The following is a 20,647-nucleotide window of genomic DNA, read 5'->3' as shown; positions in this document are numbered from 1 at the left end:
TTGGAAAGCAGCGGGGCGCCCGCCAGCGGCGCTGCAGCGAGCTCCTGGCTCCGGGTTCCGAGAGACCGCAGCGCGCCGGCGGGGCACCAGGCGAGGCCGCCGCCCTCCCTCCGTCCCGCGGCCGCCGCCGGAGGACCGCGCTCCCGCCCGCCGTCGGCTCCTCCCGGCCGGGCACTCACCGCTGCCGGGCTGCGGGGACGGCGCGGACACCGAGGTCTGGCCCATGGCCGGGCTCCGGGGCCGGGGCCGGCGATCTGGCGGCGCGGGCTCCTCCGCTGCTCATGGGTCCGCGGCGGGCAGCCGAGCACCGAGCGCGGCCCGCGCCGCCCCGGCCTCGCCGCTCCGCGCCGCTCTCCCTCCGCCCGCCCGCCCGCCCGCCCGGCCCAGCGGATGCCTGTCATTCCTCTATGCAGATTAGCGGGGTCAGGGGTCACGGGGGCGGGGGCCGAGGAGGGGGAGGGGAGGGGGGAGGGGAGGGGAGGGGGAGGCCGAGGCGCGGGCAGGGGCTGCGCCGCACCCCCTCCCCCTGGGGGAAGCGGAAAGTTCGGGCCTTGGGACCCCTCCACCCTTTTCCTCTAAAAGGTTCAATGTCAAACGTTCCTTTAGGGCTGGGAGAAGAGGAATAAAGTATTTAGTCACGGTACTTAATTTGAGAAAACCTATTTCTTTAAAGTGAGTTCCTTCCTTATATTGTTTGCAGATTGCAGTCCAGTGCGCTGTCTTGCTGTGTACGTGGGGTTTGGCCCGTTTGGAAAATTATCTTCCTTCTTACAGATACAGTAATTTTAAAAAAAAATTTATAAACTAGCAAGGCATGGCCGCAGGTTGGATGGCAAATCTGAATGCGGAGTGGATGCGGGAAGCCACCCTGCCACCCAGCTCCCGCTGCTGCCCCGCCGGCCTTTGCAGAGGGAGGTGGGGAATCCGCAGAAGGGGAATCAACAATAGCGAGAGTCGCTCACTTTAGGTGCCACTGCCCCTAACTTTGAATTAAACCCTTTGATGCTATCCTATTCAACCTCAATGTTCTTAAAAATACGAATACAAACACCCAGGTGTGGAGGTGCCCACGGGTAATCCCAGCACTGGGGAGTCTGTGGCAGTGAGCCAGAGGCCAGCCTGGGCTACACAGTGAGACCCTGTCCAAACAACAATAACAACAACAAAAGGATGCCAGTAACTAGTCTTTACAAGTGACCAATAAATAGTCTTTACAAGTGACAGTTCCAGGGGTAATCAAACGCTGTAAACGCTGTATACACGTGGATGGCAGGTTAATAGGAATGGTGGTTACATAAAGATACCCTTTCACAAACCAGCCATGTATTATGACTGTGCACCTCTCTATATGTACACAGTTCATTAAAAAGTACAAATTCAGGTAACTTGTGTCAGCTTTCATTCTGTAGTTTATCCTAGTCAACTTTCAACTGTTAAAACATGCATAGAGAGAGAGGGTGAGAGCACAAAAACACTTCAGGAAAAGAAAAACTGTGATGTTTTTCTTAGTTACCCTCATCTAGGGAATACTAGATGTCCAGGATGTCACATATCTCAGAAAATCCACTACTGCCCGCCCTTAGAGAAGAAACTGAAGGTGCATGCACAGCAATTTCAGTGACCACGGCTACCCAAGCAGCAGCAGTTCGCTATGCTGCTGAATGACCACCACTTTGAGCGCCTCTTATATCTGTGGAGGCCAAAGGTGACTTGTATTAATGGCTTCATATCTCAGTAAACTTAGTATTAAAATATTTATACAAGTTTTTCTTTTCCTGAAGTGAGCACGTTTACAGTTTTGGGAGTCTTCATAAATAAATAGATAAATAGATTTATAAGATACTCGAAGTCATACTTTAAACATAAAATCATTTTTTCTAATTTTTTTGTTATTAAAGTCATGTAAAGCATTTTTCTAAATGCACAACTTATCATAGCTAAATCTTGGAAGTAATCTGTTCATCAACAGATGAATGGATATAGAAAACGTGGTATTTATACACAGTGGAGTATTACTTGCCATAAGGAAAGATATTTGAGACATCTGTAGCAAAATGAATGCACCTTGAGAACATAATGTTAAGTGAAGTAAGTCAGACACAAGCTTAAATATCACAGTTTCTCTTGTATGAGAAATCCAAATCATAAATAAAGAGAAAAATAAAAGGTAGATATGCTCATAGGAAACAGATGAAGCTTTCTCAAATGGGAAGGGAACCAAGAGATGGAGGGAGGAGGAGAGAGAGGGAGGAGAGAGAGAGAGGAAATGGGACATAAAAAGAAGTTGATACATGTGCTGGCTCCCCACACAAATGTGGCCATTGTGTATTGCAAACATATACTAATAAAAAAAGCAAGAAAGACTCTTGTGTATCCATTGCATCATAATTAAGTCCTCTTATTTTCTCACACACAGATATCTATCTCTGTTATAGGGAAGATCTTTTCCCTAAAAACAGTCACGTCAGGCATGGCTGAAAATGCCTGAAATTCCAGCACTCTAAGAAGCCGAGGCATAGGGATCTCAAATTAGAACCCAACCTGGACCATTTACTAACTTAGCGAGATCCTGTCTCAAAGTGAAAAATAAAAAGGGTTGGGATCGTAATGTACTGTAAAGGCCTGGGATTCAATCCCCGGTATCCCGTGCACAAAGAAGGAAAGAAAGAAGAAGGAAAGGAAGACAAAAAGATGGAGAGAGGGAAAAAGGGACACAGAGAGAGAGAAAGAGAGGCTCATTGATTATTTGCTTGCCTTTGCCTCTTTCATGCTTAAGAAACCATGAGGATTTTTGTTCCTCTTTCCTCTTTACTCAGTGCAAGGGACCTAACCTAAGGCCCCCGCAGGCTCGTGGTAAGGTAAGCAACGTCCCTACCCCAAGAAACTGACTTTTTTTTAATATGAGGGATTCAATCCCGGCACCCCCCATCTCACCCTGCATAAGCTGATTCTCAGCTCCCCCACAACTCTTTTTTTTTTTTTCTTTTGAGACAGGCTCTTGCTACCCAGGCTGAGTTGATCTGACTGCCTCAGCCTCCCAAAGTGCTGGTATTAACTGAAGACGTAACCAAATGCTGAACTGTAAATAGGAAAATAAAATTATTAATCCTCAGTCCCTGTGAAGTACACAGATCTTGTATTTTGAAAGCATTTTCGGCTGGGGCCATTCAGCAGTGGAATCGGGCAATTCTAAGGGCTGGCTCTTCCATTTCTTTGCTGTCAGTGCTCTCAGGAAACAAAATGGTTAACCCTAAATTGAGGATGGGGAAATCCTCCTGCTGGCAGAGCTTAACTGACAAAGGACAGCAAGGAGCAGAGGAACAGGAAAGAGTCTGCCTGGCAAGCACGAGGTCCCGAGTTTGATCATTGGTACCAAACAAAAAAAAAAAAAAAGAAGCTCTAAAACTGATCAAAGCTGAACTTTGAGAGACAGTATTTTTTGCTATCACTCCTTTTCCTTGAGAAACAATAATGAGTATTTTTTATCCTTGAATTACGATCGTCAAATGTCAAGGAGGAGCTCTATCACTCAAAGGTTTCAGATTCAGATTCAGATAAAAGCCACGTGGCCCTTACTCAGGCCAGGCCTCTGGAGACTGCTAGCTCAGACGCCTGTGGCTTCAGCTGGCTTCTTACAAGCCCAGATCAGGGGATGCAGCTTTCTCCCCACTGGCCGAGAAGTGAGTCCCCAAGCTGTAGGAAGTGTGTGTTGGCTTCCAGGTAAGGGTAGGACAGTTACTCTTGCTTCCAGAACTTCTGCTAAGACTGGGTGTTTAACCTTTTTAGCACTAGTTACATCATTGGGCACAGAACAAAGAAAAGATTTACAGCAATCTGTAAATTTCACTTTGAGGTCAAAACAAAGGTCAGGAATTATCACTTAACAAGGGCATTTGAAGATAGTTTCCCCCCAGGTTGCCTTGCTCTGCCTTATTAAAACTCTTGGGTTTACAAATAACTCCGGGTGCTTTACAGTTGAAAACTGGAAACATTCAATGTCATCTGAAAAATCTGGACATTTCTCTGTATACTACCCCTTTCCTAAGAATTTATAAAAATGACAAGCAAGATCAGTCCCAGTAGCTAGCTCAGAGGAAGTCATCTACGTATAATTCTTTAGCATTGATTCCATGGGTCACACCGGGTTCTGTATTTGCAGAACTCTATTACCCAGAATGCCCTGGTTAGTGCTTAACTCCCTGCAGGGGCTGGAAGTGGGGGAGGAAAGCACAAGATCTGCTTGTGGTTTGTACTGGTGGCTGACTGCCATACTACAAAGACTCCTGCAATGGTTTACCGAAAAAGCTACCAAACATCTAACAAGATACAAAGAGCTACCAAACATCTAGCAAAATCAGTGCCAACTGGTTTACAAAGTTCTTTGAAATTGAAATTTTGGCTTTCAACCTGTGTGCCCTGCCTCTAGCCCATCACTGGTATAATCTGCTGCCATGAACTCATATAGTGTTGGAATCTGAAGAATGGTCTATATTAAACCTTCCTTAAAATATAAAGTAATGGCACTTACTGATTTTTCCATTGAATATTCTAAATATGTTTCAGCTCCTGCAAGAACTGTGATTTATTCATTCACTTATAGAAAGAAATGAAACTGAGGGGATTACTTAAAATTTTCCCTTCCAGGAACCAGTGTACTTGCATGACACAGAGGAGATTTTCAGGCACTGTAATGCAGATTTTACTGGCTTGTTGTCTGACATGGGACTTATTGAGCTTACCCATCTGAAGGACCCAAAATGACGCCAAAGGTAGAAGCTATCATGGGTAGAAACCACTACATCTCTTAGATACAAGTTACAGCAGACATAATCTAAACTTTACCAATCCAGACTGTTGATGAAGAGGTCACTTTCTATTAGTTCAGTGTCCAAATAACAGACTTACAATTTGGTGGCTAAACAAGACAGTGGACAGTGACCACAGTCTCTACTACCAAATCCTGTAACTCTAGTCACTGCCAAACTTTTCTAGGTGGCCACGTCTAAGTTTGGAGTGGAAGAAGGAAACTTTCTTTCTCTCTCAGAACACAGGAGCCCAAGTACTGACCCTGGATTCCTGCCTCATCTGGGTACCTCCAGGCTTGCTAGCTCCCGCTGGGGGACACTAGTAGGTCGGAGTAACAATCGTGGCAGGACAAAGGAACAAGCAGAGTCTCAGGAGATCAGACAGGTGATCATCATAGCAGTGGCCTGGGAAGCAGCAGTAGCTCACAGTGGCCATGGATCAGCGAATGAAACTTAAGTTCATTGACACCTTTATTTCTAGGTTTGGCAGTGAAGATCTATACAATCAATTAGTAATCTTTCTGCAAATGATGGGAATCACAGCTATAGAAAACCTTTCCCTAAAGTGAGGGAAATGAATTTAAACTTAATAATTTGCCAAACAGGTTTGTTTCTGACTACACAGTGGTCAGAAGAAACAATAGAAACTTATTTATTATCTCAAAGCATCATTTTAAGGAATTATTTTATTTCCTCCTAATATTACCAGATTTTAAAAATGAGGAAACCAGCCTTTCCTCCTTGCTGTGACAGAGTTACTCAAGGGCAATTTTTTAAGTGCTAAGAATGATTTTGACACAAGAGTTTCTAATAATCAGGTAAAAGTACACACAGGAACACATGCACATGTGCACATATCTCATAAACTAAAAACCTACAATGCAAAAATGTTTCAGTATTAATGCAGTTGTTTTTACAACCTTTTAAAAAACTTTGTATTTCTTTTTTTTTTTTTGGTACGGGAGTGAACTCATGACCTTGCACCTGTGCGGCTGAGCTATATCCCCAGCAAAACTTTGTATTTCTTAAAAAGTTGTCTACATTTTGTACGAGGCAGCCTTCTGAGGAAAACATGACCTTCCAAAAGGAGGTAGAAGTTTTTGGGAATATTACACTTTCAGCTAAAATTCTGGACCTGTAACTAGTGTTTACTTTTTTAAATGCTATCCTACAACAGTTACATCTAAGTGCTTAGCAGTCTTTCATCTGACAGTTCTACAGGGCAGAAGTAGTAACACGATAATACTAAAATTAATTAGGCCTGGGGCTTTCTAGTTGTATTAATCAGCAGTAGAAGAGACAAACACATTCCACAACAAGGCAGAACTGGAAATAAACCTGTAGGACAAGCTTTTCTTTCCTATTGTGCTCATATTTTTGTATGATTAATTTCCTGAGTTTCCCTCGCTCAAACTAACAGGATTAACCAAATTCCTTGTCTCAGCCATGCCCTCAGTGAGATCTGCTGAGAGCTTGGTGAGGTTCCCTAGTGCTTACTGTGTGATAGAGTTGACATTTGGAAAATAAATAAAGACCTGGAAAAATAAAGAGCACAAAGGGAGTGGTCTTGGAATTTCCTTTTCCAAAAACTTCCCCTCCACCCCAGGAGGAAAAATTGTCTGCACTTTGGTTCCTAAGTAAAGCAAAGTATCCATGGTACTCACAACTCTGATAACTGCTGTAACGTTAATCACCTTGAATTTCCTAACCAAAACCCCTAGGGAAAAGCCCTTATGGGCATCTTTAATAATTACTGCCCAAGTTACAGAAAACAATTTCTTAAAGTTAAGTCTCAGTCATTGTTTTAGTAACCATCACTCCCATCTCTAGATGCCAGCAAGGTATTCGTGTGGCACAAAGAGGGTCAATTAATGTAGAAAAATAAGCGTTTATGTTATCTTGTTAATGATAACAACTTCAAGTGTGGAAAAACAAAACTACATCTGTGAATGTATATAAATAATTTTGATAACAGTATGTTGATTCCATAGCAAAAAGATATATTAAACTGGCTTTTAGTTTCAACTCTTAGAAAGCTGAGACAGGAGACTTGCCACAAGTCCAAGGCCAGCCTGAACTGCATAGAGAGACCCGGTCTCAAGAACAAAAGAACAAATCAAAACAAAAAGAGCTATCAAATCCATCAGTGATTATAAACATCAGTCCTTGCATGCAGTTCTCTATTAAAAAACCATCTGCAGTGGCAGGCTGAAACACCAAAGCAACACCCAGGATTTGGAGGCAGGTTTATTTAACGTCAGACAGGCACTGAGAGGGAATTAGTTGTCCCTCAAAATGTCAGCCCTGAAGGCTCAGAAAGGGAGATTTTTATTGGGTTGCAAGCAAGAAGCAGAGTACTTGTCTGTCTTTGATTGGTTCTTACAATCTGCATCATAGTGACCAGTGACCAAACATTTCTAGGACACAATAGTAACAGGAACTGAAACAGGAGCTATTACCTGGGCAGCTAAGGTGGGGGGTGGATTCTCTGCTACAATAAAGTCATTCAGCTGGAACTCACAGGGCACCTGCCATGGGTCCAGGACTTGTGTGCCCCAGCATGAAGGTTAGTGAGATGCAGACCTCGCCTGGTGCCATTCACACTATGGCTGTCAGGCAGAAAATGGGTGCCGAAGCTCAGTAACAGGTGCTTCTAACAGTGGGTACTACAACCCCCTGTGGGGGTTAAGGGTGCAGGATGGGTTGGTATGGGGAAAACTCTGAGCCATGTCTTTCTCACAAAGAGTTGGCATTTCATTCTATAGATGGCGCAAGATTGTGGAGTGCTTCCTAAATTAAAGAAATGTTAAACTCTGATGGCATTTCATCAGTATTAAGTAGATTTGTATTTCTCAGTATTAACTATGCCTATTGCTGTAGTTTCTGAATAATAAACTATAAACCCCAAAATATACCTCTGTCGAATGAAGTTTAGTGAGTTCCAGTAAATATGTAGTTTGCAGCCATCATCACCACCAAGTTTCAGAACCCTAAGATTTCCTCTTACCTTCTGTAGTTGATCTCCATCCCACCCCAAACAGGGCCCCACCCAAACATCAGGCATCATCCTGCTGTTATGGTTTAGATCTAGATTGTTCCCCAGATTTCTCACGTGTTCAGAGGTGGGGTTTTGGCAGGTGAATGGACCATGAGGACCTTATACTCAATCAGTGAAGTCACATGTTGTTGAGCTCAGAAACTAAATGTGTTGCTATTAGAAAGTGGGGCCTGGCTGGCAGGGGATCATGGGAATGTGAGCGGGAAGGGCTTATTTTTGTCTCTGGCTCCCTATTTCTCTCCCCCTCTTGGCTTCCTGGGTGCCACAGCTTGAGCACCTCTTTTGTCAGCCACGTCCATCTGCCATACTGTTTCTGTCTTCCTAGCTGACCATAGACAAAAACTGTGAGCCAAAATAAATCTCTCTTCTTTTAAGTTGTGAGTGTTGGGTATTTTGTCCCAGTGACGAAAAAGTGACTTAAGATACCTACTTTGCTTCTATTGTTTTGATTTTCTAAAATTTTATATACACAGAGGTACATTTATGACCATTCATTCTGATATGTTGACTTTCTGATACATCCCCTCCATTGGCTTAAGAAACACCTGACACGTTAGTAAAGCATAGTCCTGGGCATGTTTGGGGGGCCATGGGTCTTGGTCTCAAGTACCATACACACTAGCTTGTCCCTTCCTGTGTCCTGTGTCCTGTGTCCCAGCCACTACCAACTACGTAGTTTGGCCCATCATCTCTTCACTATGAGCGTTCTATCATGGAGCCTGCCAACCTGAAGCTGAGATCTCCTGAAACCATGAGAAAATTAAACCTTTCTTCCTTTAAGTTGTATGTTGGGTAATGTTTCTCAGCAGTGTGAAAGCTGACCAATAAAAGTATCCTGTGCCATTATTTTTTTAAAGCTAGCTTCTCTTGACATTTCTGATACTTATCCATGTTTTTCTGTGTGTCCATACTTTGTTCCTTTTTATCCTGAATAGCTTCCATTATATGCCTGTACCAATTTCTTGACCCATTTCCCAATAAATGGGCTGTTATAACCATATTTCTTGGTATTGCTATTCCATGAAAATACACCTGCTATATTTTACTATGTGCATGATAATTCTGTATTGACAAAAACACATCTACTGATTCACCAGTCATATAACATGTATTTGTTGTGTATCGTCTCTGTTCTAGGTATCCAGAATTAGATAGAATTAGACAAAAAGCAAAATGCTTTTACTCCCAGAGGTTGCATTCTAATCAAAGAACAGAAAATAAATGATGAACGTATAAATTAATAAATTTTATAGAAATTTAAAAGGTGAAAAGTGTTATGCAATGAAGAAGGGGACAGCAGTGATGGGATCACAGTAGTCCTCATTGAGAACAGAAAGTGATACAGTCAACACTGTAGCTGTGTGGGTTAAGAGTGTTTCAAGCAGAAATCAGATTAATATAAATATAGGAGTGTAGTATATAATTGAGGAAACTAAGGGGCTCAAAAGGTTGGAGTGGACGAAGGGTAGTGGGGGTGAGGAGAAGGGGATTATAAACCTCAAAGGACCTTATACTTGGCCAAAAGTCTTTTGGTTTTACAATTAGTAACATGCGGAAGTGATCACAGACCTGGACAAAGTAATGACTTGGTCTGACTTCATGTTTTAACATCACCATGGCTTCTGAATGGAGGGCAGGGAAGACAAGGCGGGAAGCCGAAGAGACTATGAAAACAATCCAGGCAATAAATGATGGTGGCTTAGACTGGGTTGGCAGCCATAAAAGTGGTGAAATACACCAGGATTCTAGGTACATTTTGAAGGTACAACCAGATTTATTCATGAATTTAATCTGTGGTGTGGGAAAAAAAAGAAGCAACAAGAAAGACTTAATATTTTCTAAAAAACTGCAAGGAACCAGTTGTCACTAGTTAACACTAAACCACCGTAAGGGAAGTAGGTTCAAGGTAGCCAATTAGAAGTTTAGTTTCAGATGTCCGCTACACACTCAGGTGGCAAAAAATAAAACAAAGCTAATTATTACCATAGGGGAAAGAACCTACTGACATCCTAGAGAAGCTGAATATGAAGATTAAAGAGAAAAATCTCAGAAGTGGTAGGTAGAAAAGGCAGATGAGAGCTTAAAAAATCACAAAAATTCAAAAAGTCAATAAAATTATAGTTTTCTTAGTGTTGGGGAGAACTGGTAATTAATTTAGCATTTCATATGCAAGTAAACAATCATTCACTAAATCAATCATCAACCAAAAATGGTTAATTACTAAAAATTTCTACTCGTCAGCAAGAAAGAAAATAAATCCAGAAGTAAGGGTGGTATTCAAGAAACAATAGTGAGCACAGGCTATAAAATGATGGAGAATTTAATAACTATTGCTTGTGCAATACAAAGAGGTGGTCAGTAGATTTTCAACATATGCTGAGGCTTTCCTTTTGTGGCTCTAAGTGTAGACTTTACGAGGAAAGTTTCTGGGTTCAAATAACAGAAACATACAGCAATAAGCTTCCAAATCAATCAATAAAAAAATGCAGGAAAGTTTCACTAATCTAAGTATTAGGAAAGTAAAATGAGAGAAAAAAACAGAGCATCTAGATAATGCAAATTAAGATCAACTTTGAAGATGATACACAGTATATTAACTAATTTATTCTCTTATTGTTTTGTTGTGAATTTTTTTCATAAAATTAAAAAAATTAAGGAGTGAGCCCAAACCGGTAATCTCAATAAATGTAAAGGGAATAATCCTTCTTATTTAATGACAGAGGCTAAAAAAATCAGAAAAAGCAGAAACACTACCTATCATTTGCCTGCTAGTTTTAAAAGACACACACAAAACAGCAAAAGCTGAAAATGAGTCATGAAATTATAAACTAAGCAAAGCTAACTAAAGGAATACTGATATAGCAACATAGTAATAGATTAATTGAAATTAAAGACAAAATGGTAAACAGCACAGGGTGAGCAGCCATAATAGAAAATTAATCTAATGAGATGTTCAAATTATCAATCAGTGTGCCTTCAACACCGGAACTTTGAAATACATAAAACAGTCACAGAATTTCAAGGATAAGTGGACAGATATATAATACTATGGAGAGATTTTTAGTATACCATGAAAAACTAATATCAAGATCAAGAAAACAAAATATTTTTAAACTTATGGATTTGAATGATCCTACTGATCAAACTTGATACTATATATATATATATATATGGATAGATATAGACATATAGATATATGCAAAGATTGGATGGAACTCAAGAAATAGTTATAGGGCTAGGGCTGTAACTGTGTGGTAGGGTGCTTGCCTAGCATGCATAAGGCTCTGTGTTTGACCCCCAGCATCACAAAAAAAGAAATGAGTAAATACTGGATTACAAGAGAAATTTCAGTACATTTTGAAGAATTCATATTATGTAAGCCCTAACCTCTGATGACAATGCAATTAAATTAGAAAACAGAAGACTAACAGAAACCTGGGAGGCATGGTGGTGCACGCCTGCAATCCCAGGACTCAGGAGGTTGGCGCAGGAGGATTGTGGACAATTCAAGACCAGCCAGGGTTACATAGGTGGGTCCAAGGTCAGCCTGAGATCATGTCTCAAAACACCAAACCAAAATAAAACAAAAAGAGTAACAGAAAGAAAAACTCTTCCATATATTTATAGAAGTACAAACACACAAGAAACAGGAAATCACATAGTAATTTACAAATTGTTTAGGAATGAACAACTATGAAAGTACTACAAACCATGTGGGATGAATAAGCCAACATAGTAAGAAGTATATGTAGTCTTAATTGCATTTATTAAAAAAGATTTCCTTGGGGAAGAAAGATAAAATCACACAAATGAATTAAACAAGCATTAAACTGTTGATGCTAAAAAGAGGAAGAGAAAAAACCCAGAAGAGTGTAAGAGCAGGAATAATAAAAATGATGGTACCAATAAAATAGGATCTAAAATACACTAGATCCAAAAGCCAAACACTAGAACCAAGCAATTAACTGCTTTGGTAGATTCGGTACTTCCTTTCATCTCTGTGAGATGCAACAGTTGACTCAAGATATCAAGAAAATCCTCTGCATATGAATAAGCAAGCCATTGGAATATTGGAGAAGACAATTTAAGATGCAAAACAGAACAAAAACAAAACATCACCACTCAAAAAGAGATTGAAAACTTATTATTTTGCATTGAAGGATAGATACAGACACATTTTAAACATTACTTAAATCACTTTCTTATTAAATAGCTTAGCATTCAATAATGAAAAGCAGATGAGTTCATCACTGTTTATTTTTTTCTCTAGAGTAAATATGTTTCTGTCATATTTTTCATTTGTAGTATAATTGTTATCTTTCAAATTGCAAATCATCTTAAGGGTGAGTTTGATCCCCGGCACACCTTCCCCAATCATCTTAAGGGACTCACAAACAAAATAAGCAGTTTTTTTTAATGTTCAGCAAGCTTAACTCCGTGTTCCTAGAAGTTTAAAATGAAAAGGGCATAAAGTGTGTTTCAAGGGGGGAAATAAAACAATTTTTTTAAGGAGCATAAATCAAAACCTAAAAAATGCATCCAAGGCAAACACTGCTCCAGGGAAAGGTATGTCTATTGAAGAGAGTTTTTAATATAAAGTGGATTTCAGTAACTACAAATTACTTCTCAATTAGGCAAAGTTGACACATTCTCCAAACAGGTGATAAAAAGATGAGAGCCCAGAAAGCACAGGCAGCCAGGCAGCTCACAGGTGCCCTGACTTAATCTTTCATCAAAACAAGATTTATTCAGGGAGAATTCATATGACCACACAATTGAGAAGGAGATGTGCAAGTGCACTCAGAATACTGCCACTTTAAATCTGCACACACTGTCCAGGTCACTGAGGCTGTTACTGCAGGGCTTTCCTTCTCCACTTTTTCAAGTAGCAGGCTTGTAATTCTAAGAATGCACAAGGGCCAGCTTAGAAGTTAGAAAAAGGGCCAATATGCAAAAACAAAACCAAGCAAAACAGAACAAAACAAAACACATCTTTACCCAAAAGGCTTTTACTGTACTTGCAAAAATGACTGTTAGGCTTTAAAATATTTATTTGCTTAGAGGAAGAAATGTTGTACATTTTGTAGTGCTATGAATATTCCAAAACTGACATGAAGCTTTGAAATTTCTGTTTTTTCCTAATGATTTGTTTTCTTCTTCATAGCTGTACATACAGTGCTCTTGTTTCTGTGGACCAATGCTGAATATAATATTGAACTACGTTCATTAATAAAAGTCAATACTAACCTGGATTTCCCACTTGGTTCTGTGATTTTAGGGTGATTAATTTACCATTTGCTTCCATGTTAAATATGATCTAAGGTCACTGAGTATTTTCATTTTATGCACACATGGCATAAATATTTTAGTTGTATTCCATTATTTATGGCAATACAGAAGTCGCTGGGGCCTGATCACTGGTATTGTCATCTGAAGACTGTGACTTCCTCTCACAGCTTGCTCACACTGCAGCTACTTATAATTCATTGTTTATTTCCTTCCCATCACCTGTCTGGGTTTACCTAAGTGTTAAGTTTGCAAACCTGAGTGTCTCTGTCTTTCACTATTCTCTAAGGAGTTTGGGGTTTTATTTTCTAGATCTACTTGGGTTGACAGTCAATATCTGGATTCCACTTCTATGTTTTGTTTAATAATGGGCATGCTGCTGTATGTCAAGACTTTTGCATTCTGAATCTGTGTATTCCCACAGCAACCTCCCCAGTGGAATTTATCCTATGGCTGTTCCTTGCCTGTCACCCTCACTGGGCTGAATGTCACTTGGAGGACATGACAATTACTATTGGAACGAACGTACAACTAGAACAGTGCTTACTTAGTATTTTATATATGAATGCATGAACAGGTGTGATATGTATTAATGCATTTTTTAACATCTGTAAAATAGGAAAAGGAATCTGAGGATGCAGTAGAGATGCCTGGAAACAGGCTTACTGCCAGGCTTATCAGTAAGCAAAAGGATTACAAGAAAACTATGCACAAGTCTGTATTTTTGGAAGCAGTCATTGAGTCTGAATATTGTCAGACGTGCATGTAAGACGGACCTGCTCAAACTCTGCATTTAAGTTTTCCATGTGCCCAGTGAGAGCTCTAGTCCGTTTCCCTTTCAAGCTAACTGGCTTATGTCTTGTTGAAAATTGATTTGGTTGAAATATAGCAGTGCTAAAGTGAACCAGAAGCATCCATTGACTGATAACTCACTGCACACAGATGAGCAAACTGGAGGGATGGTTCCAGTTAACTCTGCTTTAGGAGGAAGGAAATATTAGACTGATAGTGGTGGGAGACTATAAGCAACAGCTTGGCGGAAAGATGGTTTTGTATTATCTAAAACTTGTCTGAGGCAAGAGGATTGCAAATTTCAGGGCTGAGAAAACTTGCAAATTTTGGTTTCAAAATAAAAAGGACTGAGGATGTAGCTTAGTGTGAAAGACCTGGGTTCAGCTGTAGTAATATACATGCACATACACACACACACACACACACGCACACGCACATGCACGCACAAAAGCTTTTGTAAACTTATGTTGTATTTCATCCTAAAATATTATACTGACATAATGTAACTGTCTGCCCCACCCAGAACTTCTAATGATGAGATTGCTGAGGAAGTCATCTAAAACTGTGAGAGCCCCAGGTGCAAGCCCACACCCCAGGGACTGTGACCTATGGCTGATTCTTGATGCTTACATGATTGGACCCGTAGTTGCAATTCTTAGGCATGAGCAGTGAGTAGCACACATCACTGAATCTTCCTAACCACTCTTGCAAATCAAAAACATAGACAAAGACCCAGCAGGAGTGAGTGGCCCATTCTTGATAGGGAGGTAGATACATCTTACCTCACACTATCATAGTTTAAACTTCACAAGAAACTATATATTTTTGTGTGTTTACTGGCTTGTCCCCCAGGTAGTAGCAATCAATAAATGTTGGTTTTTAAATTTTTCTTATTAATAGATCTTTGCAGTACCTTAGGTTTACATTCCTTCTGTGGAACCGGTAGAGGTATGTTCCCTTTTTCATCTCCTCCCGGCCTCTCCCTTTACATCTCTCGATTCCCTTCCCCTTTAAGAAAGATCTGTCACCTTGTTTCCTATTATGGGTCATCTTTTACTTATTTATAGTTTGAGTTTCTCATAGTGGAGACATTTAAGGGTGTCTGATTTATTTCACTTAATATTGTGGTTTCAAAATGCATCCATTTTCCTACAGATGACACAAGTGTATCCTTATTTATGGCAGAGTAGTACTCCATTGTGTGTAATACCATATCTTCTTTATCCACTCATCTTCTAATGGACACAGAGGCTGCTTCCAAGATGTAGCCATTATGATTTGTGCTGCTGTGCACATAGACACACGAGTATCACTGTAACATGATGTCTTTAAACCTTTCAGGAAGGTACCAAGGAGGGTAATAACTGGGTCAAGTGAAATTTCTAGGTTTTATTTTCTTGAGGAATCATCATGTTTGTTGAGTGAAGCAGTTCAATATTTCCCTGTCATTTCCTCATTTTAAAAATGTGTTTGATAACCCTAGAACCTCTCCGAATCAACTGCAAGAGTTCACTGATGTACTATACGACATGTGAAACAATCAGAGCTTGGCTTTGCATGCGTAACTGGTCAGTGAAACTCAACCTCCACTAACGCACATCATCTACCTAAACTTTATTGAAGGAAACTAGTAGGAAAAAGAACCTACACTCTGCCACTCACTTTCAAAACAGGAGACCCTCGCCTTTTGAGGTTCCATTTTAAGTTCCTATTTAAGTTTAACCTGAACTTCAAGAATTTAATTTTAAAATTGATTTTGATATAGAAGTGCTCTGAATGCTCTGAAATAACAAAGGAATTCAATGGGTTAAATGTGATTTTGGGCTATAGAAATTTATCTTAAATTATGCTGTTCATATCTCACAGATTCATATCTATGTAACCCAAACTCTACCCAAGCAGAAATCCCTTCTAACAGCCCATCCAACTGGCTGAGAAGCTTTTCAAGTTTTCTCTAAAATTAAAAAGCCTGGCTGTCCCAAGCATTGTCAAGGGTACGTAGACACTGAGGCTCTCATGCATGGCCAGGAGGGGTGTAAAATGAGAATCTATAATTTGGAAGTTTAGTCTGACAGTTTTTGTAAAGTTAAACTTATGTCTATCCTATGACTCAGAAATGCTCTATGCCTTTTTTTTTTCCAAGAGAAATGAAAACAGATATCCATAAAAGGCATACTTATGTTTTCCTTTTCTCCATTTCCCTCCTTCTATTTCTTTCTTTCTTTCTTTCTTTCTTTCTTTCTTTCTTTCTTTCATCCTTTTTCAATATAGTCTTGTTATGTTACCCAGGTTTTTCTCAAACTCCTGGCTTCAAAAGATCCTCCTGCCTCAGCCTCCTAAGTAGCTGGGACTGTAGGTATGTGCCGCAGTTGCTGAGCATCTTTATTCTAAACAGCCCAAGGCTGGAACAAGTCAAATATATATCAACAGGCTGATTAAGTGCATTCTGAAAAAACCCTTTCATGGAATCCTACTCAACCACAAAACCCTGTGCGGTACCGCTCAGAACCTCCCTCAGAAATAAAGGGCTTACTGCCAGGAGCAGTGTTGCTGCAGACTGCCCTCACCTGGCAGCCCTTGAGGGGTGAGTTCTCTGGCTACAACCAAAGTCCTGCCCAAGGTTCTTCCTTCCGCCTGGAGAAGTGGTCATATCCAATGCCAGATCAACAGAGAGGACATAATGACCTGGCCCCAGCCCCAGCCCCAGCCCCGGCCCAGCTCATGGCTCCCTCTTTCCTGGGACCAACCCTTCTCTGCCCTACGTTCTTGTGCCTTCCAAGAGCGCTCTCCAGGACTTTCCAGCATGCTTGTCTTTTCCTCTCCAGGAATAGATGACCCTCAGAACCATTCTGCCCAGTGGGAGGAAGCAGAAACAAAGGAGTATGACCCCGTGCCTCTGCCTATGGGTTCTAGGGCCAGGGGAACTACTATCAGGTGAAAGAAATCAGGACAGTGGCTGCAGGGGCTGATGGGAAGGGGCAGGAAGGGTCTTCTGGGAGATGGAAATGGTTGGAGAGTGGATATGTGGCAGTTGTCAAAATTCACTGTTGTCTTAAAATATGTGTTCTTATTTTATATAAATTACACTACAATTCTTTTACAAAGTTGAACTATATCAAACAGTTTAAATCAAGCTTATGTCATCTGACATTCAAAATACTTAGGCTTAGGCTGTGGCCAGTCAAATCTCTGCTCATCTGCAGCATGGTGGTTAATTTTTGGTACCTAAATTGGGGGATTAACATGTCAGTGTGCTCAGCTATTTGTAGACTGCAAAAACTAATAGACGTGCTCTTTTAGAATGCCATGCTAATCAGCCACCACTCCAGAGGCCCCAGAAAAGGCATGAAATTGCTCCTCCGATGCCATCTACTCATCAATGCACTGGGCACAATATTCATCCAATTACAGATTCATTTACTTGCATCCTCATTTGGCATTAATGGTCCAGAGAATTCTCCACAGTTACAAAATCATAAACTCATAGGCTGTTGCAGCCAGGAAAGACTCCAAGGAGCCCTCAGTTTGTGAATGAGAAAGCTTTGGCCCCACAGCTAAGTAGTCGACTGACCCTAGATGGCACAGTGCACCCCACTAGCCAACTCTGTCCCAGTCTCTGTACCGCTGTCACCCCTGCAGTTTGGCTTGAAAAGAGAGCCAGTGAATGCACAAGCTGTGACTTACTCTGGGGTTTCCTTTTCCCTCCTCCATGTTGCCGGCTTAGGCTAAGAAATTCAGCCAATGGAATAAAGGACTGTTTTTTAATCTTCAGAGAACGCTGTTTTGCCACAAACTACAAGAAAACAGTCCATCTGCTGCCCCTCTTCTCTTCTCTACCTCTCATGGCAATCTGGAAGAAGCGACTTTAGACTTGATGCTCAGTAGAGGCATTTAGCCTTGTCACTGAGCACAATGACTACAAGAGCTGTCTTCTCCACGGAGAGATGACGGCTGGAACTTAAATAGAAGTAAACCATAAATGAAAATACTGTCTTGCAATCATCTTTTCCCCTGTTTTCCCGAGCAATTCTGTTGCTTTCACACAATACATTGTAAATCTCTGTTTCAGATCTTTTTTCCTCTAAGGAATATCTAAGAAATCAGATGAAAGCAAAGAAATGTTTAAAAAACTATAATCAATTTCATATTCTATCTACTTTTTGTGTGATTTTTAAATATGCTCTTTATTGAGATATAGGTCACATAACATACAACTCACCCACTTAAAATACATAATCACTTTTTTAGTATATTCCTACCATTATGTGATCATCACAATGATCAGTTTTATATTTTCATCCCTGCAACAAGAAACCCTACAGAAATCACTCTTCAATGCTCTTCGGTCTTTGTGGTTCTGGGCAGTCACTAACGCATTCTTTCTCTAGAAATTTGCCAAACCTGGTAACTTCATATAAATGAAACCATACATTTCTCCTTTTGTGACTGGCTTCCTGTCACTCAACGTAATGTTTTTTACGACTACCCCTGCTGTCTCTGTATTTCCTTTTACTGCCAGATATATTCTCTTAGGTGGATAGACTGTGTCTTATTCATCCTTGGAAGTTTGCAGTGCTTTTACTTTTTGGCTGGTATGAATAGTGCCGCTATGAACTTTGTGGCCCAAAGTGCATTGATGAGCAGTTTTTGGAGAACACATGTTTTCATTTGGCGGGGAGAGTATACCTACAAGTGGAATTGTGGATCACATAATAACTCTTTGATTAATTGTTTGAGAAACTGGAAATTGTTTTCCAAACAATTTTATATTCCCACTAGCAGCATAGAGCAGCAATTTCTCCACATCTTGTCAGTATTTGTCACTATCTGTCTCTTTTATTGTAGTTATTCTAGTGAATATGAAGTGGTATCTTATTGTGATTGTGATTTATATTCCCCTCAGGTTCGTGATGGCAAGTATCTCTCCATATGCATACTGGCATTTGAGTATCTTCTTACAGAAACGTCTATTCAAATCCTTGGCCTGTTTTAAAAATTGGGTTGTATTTATATTATTGTGTTATAAATATTTTCCATGTATGTCCTAGATACAAGTCCCTTATTAAACATATGATTTACAAAAGCTTTCTTCCATTCCCTGGGTGGTTCATTTCTTTAATGCTATGCTTTGATTCTTAAAGGTTTTTAGCTTGATAGTATTCAAAGTATCTATATTTTTTTTATTCTTATACTTTTGGTGTCATGTCAAAGAAACGGTTGCCAGATCCACTGTCATGAGAACTCACACCTGCATTTTCTTCCAGCACGTTGTACTTTCTGCTCTTATGTTTATGAATAGGTCTTTCATTAATGTGGACTTAACTTCCATGAGGACGTAAGTTAGGGTCCCACTTTACTCTTTAGCCTGTGAGTGTCTGGTTGCCCAGCACCATTTGATGACAAGATAGCCCTTTCTTCATCGAACTGTTTTAGCGTTCTTGCCTAAAAGCCACTAGGTAAACTGTACCTTCAAAGGCACAAGATCAACAGCCTGGAGATTTGTCCCTCATCTCCGCAGTCTATTAAGGGAAGCGGGTAGCAGCCCCAGTGGAGAAGCACTCGAGGCAAGAAACAGAATTCACAGGCAGAGGGAACTAGAGCAACCTGCCATCAAGAGCAGGAAGACCGCGTCACTTGTTGTGGCAGCTTTCCCTAAATCCAGAGGCAAACCCGAAGCAGCCCATTTCCAAGTGTGAGTCAGCTTGCTGATAGTGCTCTGGCTGCCCATGTTTCCAGCAGGCCCACATTCAATTATAAGGCCCACCTTCGGGACAGCTGGGTCCTGAGTCATCTGGGGCAAATGCTAAACAATAACAACTCTCCTGCGTCTACTTCTGGAAGTTCGCCAATGGCAACTTGCAGGGGAGAGGTGGGGAGCCGGCTGTGGGGACACCTGGTGCTTTTTGATTGCCTGCCAAGGAGTTTAGTTTCCAGTTTGGCCAAAAATAACATGGTTGTCCCAGACAGGGTGCTGTCCCTACTCAGGGCACAGGCACTGGGTCCTTAGCATGGCTGCTAAAAAGAGGCTAGAGCTGTGCCTCTACCACAACACCACACACACACACACACACACACACACACACACACGCATGCACGCACGCACGCACGCACACACGCACACACACACTGATGCTGCATCCAGGTGTGGCAGCCAGGGCTCATCTCTAGGGGAGCATGCACCTTGTTCAGTCCTTGGGTGTGAGTGGCATCATTTCTAGTAAAACCACCTCAGCCGTTTACCTCACAGGTTATCTAAGAATTGTAGGGGATTCTCCCACATCCTCAGCACACCTGGATTCCAGACCCTCTGAGTTCCGCGCCAAAAAACTGAAAACTGACCTGGCTTAGAGGGTTAGCAAAAGCCTGCGTGACCCTGAGTCCTCACAAATACCCACAGGCAGCTCACACATGCCACAAGGAAACACACAGCTCGACTTGCCTGAAGGACATTTTTCACTTGCAAAATGCTAGCTCAGATAAATGCCTTCTGAGTAAAATTACCCAGCCACGATGCCTGGGGAGAGGGGGACAGGGCTCGAGGACCCTCAGCTGCTGGATGGGGCCAGGCAAAGCTTCTTTCTGTGCCTTGGCATAACTTATTAGCTTTCTAAAAGTTACTCTTCATTTCCAGTAAGCACATGTCTGCAGTACCTAGCACATCCTGTTTTCACCCTTTCCCTGCCCACTCCCTATCCACTCACTTGGT

At 41.1% G+C, this 20,647-nt stretch overlaps 1 protein-coding gene across 7 annotated transcripts in view; it reads right to left on the bottom strand.

Moving 5' to 3' along the window:
* The window catches only part of Phactr2 (phosphatase and actin regulator 2), a 268,905-nt gene that overhangs the window by 123,805 nt on the left and 124,453 nt on the right, over positions 1-20,647 (bottom strand). Inside the window, exon 1 of one of the 7 annotated variants that reach the window (XM_063233414.1) lies at positions 180-373. The exons of the other annotated variants lie outside the window; for them this stretch is intronic. Within the exon in view, the coding sequence (XP_063089484.1) occupies positions 180-225 (46 nt within the window). The 5' untranslated portion in view covers positions 226-373. Of the gene's footprint in view, positions 1-179; positions 374-20,647 lie in introns of those variants that run through there. 7 annotated transcript variants of the gene reach the window in all.

This window comes from Cavia porcellus, unplaced genomic scaffold (assembly GCF_034190915.1).
Source record: "Cavia porcellus strain 051 isolate PalLab524CR breed Dunkin Hartley unplaced genomic scaffold, mCavPor4.1 scaffold_22, whole genome shotgun sequence".
Lineage (NCBI taxonomy): Eukaryota > Metazoa > Chordata > Mammalia > Rodentia > Caviidae > Cavia > Cavia porcellus.
The sequence above is the reverse complement of the archived record's forward strand: the minus strand, read 5'-3'. Positions and strand labels throughout refer to the sequence as shown.